The 11,381-nt window shown below is 39.5% G+C and overlaps 1 protein-coding gene across 2 annotated transcripts in view; it reads left to right on the forward strand.

The window, feature by feature from the left end:
* LPP (LIM domain containing preferred translocation partner in lipoma) overlaps window positions 1-11,381 on the forward strand; it is a 641,451-nt gene that overhangs the window by 468,376 nt on the left and 161,694 nt on the right. For both annotated transcript variants that reach the window (XM_007448432.1, XM_007448433.1), the window contains one exon: window positions 6,729-6,855. In XM_007448432.1, the coding sequence (XP_007448494.1) occupies window positions 6,729-6,855 (127 nt within the window). The remainder of the gene's footprint in view (window positions 1-6,728; window positions 6,856-11,381) is intronic.

Raw genomic sequence — 11,381 nt, forward strand, 5'->3', positions numbered from 1 at the left:
GTAAAATCAAACCTTTAAAGTCAGATTTTTCTGGATGGTCTTCTTTGTGCCCTGAACCATTCATTCTCCAAGAAAATGGCCCTTAGGAATAGAAGAGCTAAGCGCATGCCTTTCTGCTCCCATGCAGCTGTGAGGATTGTTCATTGGTGGGTTTCCAATTGTTAATAAGTGGTTCTCCTGCTCCCCCTTCCTTCTCTCAGACCCATTGCTTTGAACCTGAAGCAGGGTGGGTGTCCAGCACATCTTCTGCCTTTGGCCTGAAGCGGGGGTGCTCCTTCCACTGAACAGTGAGATGCTGAGCGTGGAGTGTCACACTTCAGTGAGAGTCAGAAAGTAGGAGCAGCCTCAGGAAATTGCAAACTGCCAACTTGACACAGTTAACTAAGGGGAGAAAAAAAGGACGAAAATATCAGAAATGTATTTTTTCTGGCAGGCGTTCAGCTCAAAATGGGGCTAATTCTACCGTTTGAAAGAAGATCATTTCAGTGTTTCTTTTCTCAAGAACGCGTAATTCAAGTTATTTTCCCTCTGAGAGAAGGAACCTCTTGTACATCATTGCAAATGGACAAGAAAAATGAGAAGCTCTGGTACCTAGAGTGATAGAGTATTCATTATCATGTAATCCCTCTGAACATCTTGGCTGCCTTTTCCCAGTGTTGTATCTGCCTGGGCGGTGCTTTTCTGGTAAGGTTCAGATTTGTACTGAGTTCCAGTTACCTAGCACTCTGTAACTAGGAAATCAACAGCAGGTAAGGACTCATGGGAGAAAAATGGCCCATGGCGAGGTCAACCTCAGAGTAACCCAGAAGGCTGATGTGATGACAGATTAGGTGTTAGCCATTTTGTAATATGGATTCTTAACACATATATTTAATTAGTTAAGTTGGTGGTAACAAAGATTCAAGGAGGTGGGTGTTCTCCTAGGGGTCTTTGCTGTTTGCACCTTAGTGTAGGCTGTTTACCATGCTTCCTTTTCTCTTTAGGAGGGACAGTTCTGCTTTCCCCACCCAAGGAAGGGTGGTGGTAGGAAAGGGTGGTTAACCTTTGTATGTTCTTGATTTCATGCCCCATGTGTAGTGAAAGTTCTGTAGGCTGCAGAAACCCTGTGACCTGCTAGCTGCTTACTCAGATTTAGAATGCTGAATGAAGTTCTAGATTGTTTCAGGGGATGCTGACAAGTGGTTTAAGTCCTCATGTAAATGGAAATCGCTATAATAATGAGGTCTCCACTTGCTCAGTGTGTCTGTTTTTATAAACTACAAAGCTGCCATAAATATGAATACCTGTGATTTCACTATAAATATCTGTAAATATCTGCATATTATGGGTACAAAAATGTGATAGAGTTAAAATCAAAGGAATCTTTGAAAACACCATTTTACGCATAAACATACCAAGGCTCAGGGGATAGAAATGATTTGATCCAAATGACTGGATAAGTTAAAGGTGGAACTAAGATTAGAGAAATAAATAGGTCTTTTGACTTACTAGGTTCTGATGTAAGAAAATACAAAACACTTCAAATACCATGAAGTGTTATATAAGGATGATGGATACTGTTATTTGTGCTATTCTTAATCTGGCAGAGTTTTTTTGCTCACCAAGCAGATTCTGTCCGTATGCATTTTGTTTGCAGAGACAGTCTCATCCATAACCTTTACCAGGGGCCTAGATCCAAATTTGGCTGTGGTATTCATATTAGGCCTTCCCCAGAATGATAATCAGCTGGGCCCCTAGCAAGGAAAGAACCATGGCAGAGAAGAGTCGGCTGTAGATACTTGGACATTTTCTGTGTCCTGACACTTCTGTGTCAGGAAAAAAACAAAACTTTTTCACATCTGAGGAAAAAATCTTCATTGTAGAAAAAGGAAAGTATAAATAAAAAGAATATAAACCACTGCCCATCACTTTTAACCATTAACCTCTGAGCATATTTCTTTCCAGTCCCCCTTCTGTAACAGTTTGAGGCAAGCCAGCCTGGTCAGTGGATGACTGTCCTCCAGGAGTGAGCTCCTTTCTTCCTATGCCTCATATGGCTGTATCTAACTTCAAGGGAGAATGGAAAATAGTCTAGCTGTGTGCTCAGAAGGAAGAGGAAACACATTTTGCTGAGGAGTTAGCAAATTTACATAGTACGTATCAGAGTTCTTTTAAAGCATCTTAACCATTAAACTGGTGTCTGGTTGCATTTTTTTAAGTCATCATTCGCTTTGGCTATGAGATATTTGCCAATAGGCATATTTCAGAAGCATGACTTTAGTAAAAGTCAGCCCACCATATTAAATCTCCTAAAGATTATCTGTTGCCTAAAACAGTCTTGACTTTGACCACAACCCATTTCTCTAGCCTCATCCTAGCTCTGTTCTTCCTCTGTTTCTTAACATTTTTGCTAATATCCATGTTCTTTCGTACATACTGTTCTTGGAATATCTTTACTGTTTTTCTCTTTCTTTTTTCCTTTTCTTCTTTCTTTCTTTCTTTCTCTCTCTCCTTCCTTCCTTTCTCTCTCTTCTTCCTTCCTTCCTTTCTTTCTCTCTCTCTCTGTCTCTCTCTCCCTCTTTCTCTCTCTCTCTCTTTCTTTCTTTCTTCCTTTCTTTCATCTGGTAAAATCCAGTTTATCCTTCAATATCAAACTAAGTGGTCACCTCCTTTCTGGCAGTGTTCTGTTATCTCAGAACACTGAATTCATACCTGTGTTTTTGTACTTACACTTTACGGTAATTACCTATTTTCATGTCTCTCTCTTCCTAAATTGAGTTGTCAGAGGCAGGAATCCTGAATAATTTGACTTTATAATGATAGTGCTTAGTGCTTGGCATTCCCTTAGGAAAAGTATGTTAAGAGAATTTTGAAGGAATTCTCTGAAATTTATTTCTCAATAATTTCATCTATGGGTCATGTAATGTTTTTTTTTCTTTTTTTGCCTTTACTAGGAGGTCCAGGCATTTCAAAGAACGCACATATTAGTGATTAATATTGATACTTATAAGAATGTCTTTTTCTTAGAAAAGGCTAGAGGCTGTGTTTATATTTGTTTTGCAGTGCTTTTGTTTCACTATTTAGCAGTAAGCCTCCACTCTGAAAAACGTCTTCGCTTATTAGATAATACAATCACTATTTTAAAATCCAAATGACTATAGTGATAGAGCTGGAAGGCTTGGAAATAACAATATTGGAATCCAGCGAGGCCTTGAAGTGGAGCCAAAACACGGCCAACTCAGCATACCTAGCTAGTCTCAGTCAGGGCTCTGCTGGCTTTCAGGGCTGGTACTGCACACAGCATTGCTCAGTTATCTTTTCTGAGCCTCAATTTCCTCATCCATAAAATAGGATGATATATCACACAGGGCTGTGGTATAAACATTTGAGATGACATATGTGAAAGCAGGCACTTTGAAAAGGGTCATACAAGGAACTGTTATTATGTCACAATGAATATACTGCTGATACTATTCATATTTCTACTTCTGAAGAAATAAAAAACAAAATAATGTATCACATCCCCTGCCAGCCCTCCCTCACCCCCCACTTATAAATTTTCAATTGTGTTTTATTGCCCAGACACAATTTTAGAAGCTGCTTATTTAAAAATGATTTGGACACAATTATTAATTTTTCCTAGGATGTGTTGAGTCCTAAGCACTCCCGGGAGAGAGAAATTGAAAGGGATCTCTCCATCCTAGTGAGAAAGTGCTAAACAACTACTACTTAAGAGACTTGAACCCTGAAGAAAGTCCTGAGCTATATTTTCCTGGGTGTGAGAGACAACTGGGAAGAACTTGACTTTTTACCACTATGTATTCCACAGCGGTTGAGTATTACCCACTGGAGGTGGGGACAGTGGGGAGAGTTCTCTAGCCAAATAAGGTCCAGAAACACTGGAAGAGATGATCTCCTGGGGTCTTTATTCAGAAGCCAGGAAGCCAAGAAGAACCAGGAAGCCAAGATCAGCAATATATGAGATTAGAATCTAAAAGAAAAGAGCCTTTTCCAAACTTCAGAAACAGTATAGCAAGCAAATAGGAAGGAGTATTTGTAGAATAAAAGGTATACTATACATATTGTTTCTTAAAATCTGTGAAATACTGACAAGGTAAGTACTTTGAAATTAGGCCTCTGCTTGAAATGTAAGTGCTAAAGGTAGAATCTCAATTACTGGCTCCGATTTACAGAGGACAGACTTGGCTTTCTTGCTGCCTTTGTTTATATGAAAAGGGAAGCCAGCAGATTTTAGGGCCAAACAATAATAAATTGTGTCCATTCCCTGAGGGTTCACCCTAAGGCTGGAAGCAGTAATTAGCAGATTTTCTCTACTAGTTGTTGATTTAAATTAAAACAGCCACCACCATTAATATTTCATACTTTTCTAGCACTTTCTCTGTGGAAAGCAGTGTTTGGTTGGAAAAGAATACGTAGAATTTAGAGTCAGGTAATACCAAATTTGGGGCTCAAGTTCTCTCTTAATTGCAAACCTGCAAAAACAAGTTGTAGATAATTTTCCTATCTCGTCTTCAATGTTGTCACCTGAACTGGCATAGTCCCCTCCCTCAGAGGCAGGTTGGGGGATCTAGAGTCCCTTTGTTGCCATGGCTTGAAAGTAGTTAAGCTCTATTTAGCATGAAATGCAAGCTATCTCGTCTTAATTCTAACAAAGACCCTGAGGTAGCACGGCAAGCCCATTTTACAGAAGGGGGTCTCAAGTTCAGACAGGTTCACCAGCTCACCTCATTAAATCTGTCTCCAGCCACAATGCCACTGCCACACCATATATCCCTTCACTATCTCTGGCCACAATAATTTTATGTTCTTATATGAATATTTCTGTAAAATTTTCTTGAAAGTTGATAGCATATATGAGCAATTTGAAGTTTAATTATACTAGCAAATCGCTCCTCCAATGTTTATATCTGCATACGCTCCCCCCAATATAGTGTGCTTTATAGAACTGATGATCATTTGTGTCCGTCTTTCACCCTCACTAGACTCCAGTCCTTTCAAAGGCAAAGACTGTGTCAAATATGTCTTTGTGTTCCTCCCTGATGCTTGCAGAGGGTACACAACATAGGCACTGTAAGAACGTGTGCATAAACTAATAAGCTAAGCAAATGTGAATGAGTCAAGAACTTTTTTAACCCTCACACTAACTCAGTAGGGCACACGCATTATTTGCAGTTTAGAGGAGGCCCTGAGATTAATGTTTAGGACAAATGAGTGAATCTAGGATGGGCTCTTATCCTGGCTTTATCCTAATTAACCCTGCCCGATCTCTTTGGGTGTCAATTTCTTTACCTCACGACGAGTAGATTGAGGTAATGATCCTGCAGATGCCAGATGAAAGATAATTAGAGAGAAAAGGCCAAATAGGTGCCAATCAACAATTTCACATATGTTTAGAAGGCATTTCATGCCCTAGCCATAACACAAGTAATTAATACCCTTCTTAGTTGTTGAAATGTTGCTGGTAATAATAATGAAACTTTTGTACAAGGATTTGTTCTTCACAGGATTTTCACATCCAAGAACTCATTGGGTATATAGTGAAGATAACGGGTGAATGAATATGCAGCTTCAAGTCTTGTTGAACTGATTCTTGTAAACTATTCATGAAAGGAGAAACTCTTGGTCAACAATTTTAAGACCGCATAAGATCAAGGCAGTGCATTCCCAATGTCAGCTCTTCCCATTTGCCATGGGGGATACCATCACTGATATTTCTAAACCTTTAACGGTCTTTTTATTTTTAATACTTTGAAGATACTGGGGTGTAATATCGGAAGTGGTCAAAGTTATAATATAGGCAAAGGAAAATATAACAAATTCCCTCTTACTTACATAGCACCAGCTATTTCACATTTGGCCTCTGGTCTTTCTTTCTTTACATACTTTAGATTCTTGGTTGATCACCTCAAGTGTTCTTTCACCTGACGTTTGATTCCCCTTGCATTGCTTTAATTCAGGCACATCCGCCTATTTAACACCAATCCAGTGTTTACTGCTGCTGATTTACCTCCTCATTTGACATCTGGTTGTTTGCAGGGCAGGGGTGGTCTGGTGGGGTGGGGCAGGGGGGTTACTCAACCTCCTTCACTGGAACACAAGGCCCTTCACTTTGTGGACTCCATGTACCCAATAATATTCATCTCTTTTCTTATCTCAAACTTTATACATAGGAGTTCCTTATGCCACCTGGCTTCTTCCTCACCTGAACGTAAAAAAACTTGAACGTTTATGGTTCCTCTCCTTTAGCTGAATAAATCCTAGTCTGTGCTGATGCCTCTCCTCTGGAATTCTTCCTCTCTGGCCACGAGGGAGTCCCCTTTGTGCTCTGATTGTGCACTGTCTACTGTTGCTTTATCTTTAATTACCGGGGTGCCTATATCTCTTACTTGACCGTAAGCTCTGTAAGGAAAGAGACTCAGTTTCTTCATCTTCTTTTTATAAATCTACAACTGGCACATAGTGACTGCTTAGCAATTGTTGAATGAAATAGAGTCCTATTCTTTGTAAACATGGATTCCTAAGCCTGATAGATGGCTCATCTATATAAGGCAAGTGAATAAAGTAGTGACCCCAAGGTCAGACACTGAGTAGCTGATAAAACCAATATGAAACCCAGGCCTCCTAATAGCCCCATCCAGTGCCTTTTCCTCTACAGTGCAAACACTACCGCATTGCCTCGGTTGATGTCTAGGTTGCACTTAAAGGACTCTGTGTTTTCTGCCTTTCAGAGTGGACAAACAGGATCCATGGGGCCTCCGGCTGTCCCTTCCTCATTCCGCCCTGAAGATGAGCTCGAGCATCTGACCAAGAAGATGCTGTATGACATGGAAAATCCACCCGCCGATGAATACTTTGGTGAGTGGGGTTTAGGGCTGAGTTCGGAAGTAAAGGTTGTGTTCTGTTTTCCTTAATTAGTAATTAGGAATAGTACCGGCTCCACTGGTAAAAGCTTTGAGTCTGGATGCGTTGGAGTTGGTATGCATGTACACACACACACCTGAGTGTTCTGTAAATTGCTTTGTGAGACTGCCGTAAATGTGATGTCTGTTTAGCTTGGATTAAAATTTCAGGCGTAATGCAGAGTTTCTTGAATACAAATTTGATTTTAAAAGTTAACTTTTGGCAATTTATTAGCTTCTTATTAGGCAGAAATAGGGTTTCTGTGTGTGTTCAGGTCTCTCACTGATCTAAATGTTCATTTACAAAATGTGGAATCGGGTAGTATCTAAACTTTGTGCTTTCAATCCTTCCCCTATTTAGGAAAAGTTGTTCCCTTTGTATTTTTTTTAACTTCTCTCTCCAAACCTGTGAATAATTATCAGTGGTTAATCCATCCAGTCCATTTGTGTAATGTGAATTTATGAATTATACGCCAAGTATGAGGTGTTAAAGATACATAACCTATCCTCAGGGAGGTTGGAATTATTTAGAAAAGATAAGAAAAACAAACAATTGCTAATCTAGGTAGAAAGGTATGAGGCATAAGAGAGGCTTAGGTCAAGTGTTACAAAATGTAAAAGCTCTATTCATCGAGAACATCGGGAATGCTTTTGAGAATTGGTGGTTCTTGAACCTGGACTCAAAGCAGTGCCTTTCAGATTTTCTGTTTTCTCCCTAATCTACTGGAGACCAATATTTCCATAGAGTACAATGAAAATTAGTTACTAAGAAAATGAAATAAACAGAATACAAAATGGAAGAATGAGTTTTACCATTATTAGATTTAACAGGAATAAATTACTCTATTGAATTGCTATCATATTTTCCAAACACTGTCTGTGTCTGTACTTGTCTCATCACAGAGTGTCTTAGTCAGACAGGAATCTGTAGATCATTCTGAGTAGCACTGCTTTTCAGGCATCTGGAGAGAGGATATTACATTTGGGGAGCAGTGGAAGCAAAGGCATAGAGGTGGAAAAATTGCACGGGACTTCTACTTCTTCCTATGCTTCCTATTTTCATGTCTTCCCACTTGCTTCCTATTTGGGAATATGTAATGACAGGTAAACTGAGGGCCCAAAGCCACATCGTAAATGGACTGGGTTAAAATATGAAAGACGTGACATTTCTCTGTATGCAGGAGACAGTGTAGCTTAGCTAGAAGAGCACAGTAGTGGGGATAAAGAGTTCTGGTTCTGGTTCCTTTTCTGCCTTTTACCAGCTAAGCAATATTGGCCCGTTCCTCAACTGCCTCAACTGCCCCATTTCCCACCTTGGTGAATCATAGGTGTGAAGCAAATGTGCTTTAGCGTTTCTTTCATAGTAAGTTCTCTGTAGAAACAGCATTAATGCAGAGAAGTGCATAAAGCTAAAAGTTAAATGTAAGTTGATAGAGATGAGCACAAATGCATAGAGAAGAGTTTTAAAAAAGTCTCTAGTTATGTTAAAATATACTAAAAGTTTATCCCGCTCTTGCCATTGACATGGGAGAAGGGCTTATATTGGAGCCTAAGGTAACTTTTTTAAAAAGCTTATTAAGGGTGAAAAATAAGGCCTCTGTATTAAGGTATACCAAGCACAAAAAGCTAACATACCAAATATATATGCATCAATTTTCACAGCAACAAAATAGATAGCAATCAAAAACATTGAACACAGATAGTAACTGTGTTAATGAGTATACATTAATCGCTCTGGGAGATCAATTAAATATTATCTTTGCCTTCAAGAACTGTCCTAGCTCTACTACTCACTAGCTTAGACAACTTGAACAAATTGCTTATTCTCTACATCTTTTTGTTTTGCTTTATCTATAATGTGGAAATAATGGCTAGTTTATACTTTTGTAGTGAGTACTGAATGAAATATTTATAGAAGGCACTTAGCCAAGTTCTTGGCATGTAGAATGTGCTCAATAATCAAAGTTATCCCATGCTTTACTGAAGAAAACAAGACACGCCCATTAAAAAGCCATTAATAATACGTGATTTAAACTGAAGTTCCTAGCAAAAATAGAACATGTGTCACCGATTGGTAAATAATCATTGCCAAATGAGTATTACAAACCATGAGAGAGAATGTGGAATAACGATAAGTTTTATTGAGTGCTTACAATATGGCAGCACTGTTATACGGTGTGTACTTTGTTAAGAATTAACTCATTTCATCCTTACAGAAAAAAATATAACCCTGTGAAGTAAATGCTATTATTATTTCCAGATTAGGAAATCAAGGCACAGAAATGTTAAGCAATCTGCCCAATACCAACAGCTAATAAGTTGCAGGACTGGATTCGAATCCAAACTCCAGGTCGATACATTTTTTTTTTTTTCTTCTTCTGAAACTTTTTCCACAGCTTTATTGAAGTAAACAAAGCCACATAATGAATGTATACAATTTGGTGGGGTTGGATGTGTGTGTACGCTTATATGCCGTCACCACAACCCAGGTAATAAACATATCCTTCACTTCCGAAGTTTAGTCTGGATATTTAGGACAGATGGAAAATAAGAGAAGGGCATTCTCTTCTAAGTAGATAGAATGAATAAAATATAAATTGAAGCCAAGATTATTGAAGGAAAATTATGTGGCAGATATCCACCAAGGGCCTATTATGTGCAGGCTACTGTGCTAGGTAGGTGTTGGAGACGTGGAGCTAGGGAGACGTGGGCCTTACCTTTAAAGGAGCTTATAGTCTTAAGAGAGGATGTGTACAACGTTGTGGTGTTTCATCCTGACACAAGGCAGAAAGCGACAAGTAACTTATTTGAAGTTCAGCCAAAGCACTTTGAGAACTGAGAAGAAAGGAGAGAGAACATGATGAGGCAGGAAAGGAAAAGTGTTTGTGAAGTGGTTAGCCTTTGTAAAATTACGGTAATAGAGAGTTGGAAGTGCGATGATAGTAGAGAAGTGATGTCATTTCTGAGGAGTAGAATTTTAACATAATAGGCAATGAAATCATTGGAGTGAGGCACCCATGTGGGAAGGAACAAATTTGGGGAAATAAGGTGGGAGAGGTAGGCTGGGACCAATGGCCTAAACACTAAGGGCTTTATCTTATACAGTGAGTGCTGCACGTTGAGATCAAAGGTTATGGGAACTGTTTCATGCAATGTGGTTAAGAATGTGGGTTCCAAAGCCAGAATGCCTTGGTTTGAATGCCAGCTCTACCTCTCGCTAGCTAGATAAAAGCAGGAAGCAAAGGATGAGTTAACAGAACTATGGTTTACTGTTCTACTCAAACATTAAACATTTCCCGAACACGTTTTCCACACCTGCTGCTGTGCGCAAGGGACACCAAGCAGAGTCTCTGCCCTCAGGGGATTCACAAGTTCTGGGAAGGACCGGAGAGAGGCAGGCATGTGAGGAATGTCAGTGCAGCAAGGGGTGCAGCACTGTGTTGGGTGTGCCTGAGACACTAGGTGAGCCTAGAAGACAGAGTTAAGTCTGAAGATGAGAGAAGGATGGCTACATAATAATGTGTTTGCAGCAGAAGGGCCTGACCCGAGGGAGATGAAGAGTCATCTCTTGTTCTCTATCAGAATTTTACCTGCGTTCCATTCTGGACTGGAAATAGCATTGCTAATCACCACCTTAAAAGAACTTTTCACTCTTGTGTCAACATGCCCAGCCCCACCTCAACCCCCTCACTTTTTCTATCACTTTGCCTGTTTAATGCTGGAATTTTCATTGACACTATAACTGATTTGCTGAAGGTCACTAAATGCTTTCATGTCAAAGATCTCCTGCTAGATTATGAGCCGCACCAGTGAGTGAGAGGGAACAAAACGTACATAAATGGTGTCAGTGGAATAGATTCCCCTGTGGTCATGTTCATTTTTTTCTGTGCAGCCCCTATTTACTTTTTCCTTGAGTGGAATAATTCATGAATATATTTGTTTTTTGTTTTGTTTTTCATTATGGAGTTTCCCATTACTCTTAGCAGTTTTTCTTTGTTTGAAGAACTATAATTATAGCATGCTTCAAAGTAGGGGAGGAATATCAAAATGTCACCTCACAGGTGACTTAAGTCAAAGGAGAAAAGGTACCTTCACAAACAGAGTTTGGAAACTTTCTTAATCCAAGTGATGAAACTTAGCATCACCAATAATGGGACAGACGGACATGTGCCAGCTGATATGATGTAGTAGAAAGTACACAACATCACCTGTGTAACATAGCCTTGCTGAAATATTTAACCTGAAATCCAACCATTAGGAAGTAGACAAATCCAAATGATGTGCCATTTTTCAAGACAATTGCCCTGAATTCTTTAAAAATGTCAAGATTAAAGAAAATGAAAAAAGACATGCCATTCAAATGCAAGGCATGCATCTTGATTGAATCTGGATCAAAAAACAAAGTATTGGGGCTTCCCTGGTGGCGCAGTGGTTGAGAGTCCGCCTGCCGATGCAGGGGACGTGGGCTCGTGCCCCGGTCCG

This window comes from Lipotes vexillifer, unplaced genomic scaffold (genome assembly GCF_000442215.2).
Source record: "Lipotes vexillifer unplaced genomic scaffold, Lipotes_vexillifer_v1.1 scaffold388, whole genome shotgun sequence".
Lineage (NCBI taxonomy): Eukaryota > Metazoa > Chordata > Mammalia > Artiodactyla > Lipotidae > Lipotes > Lipotes vexillifer.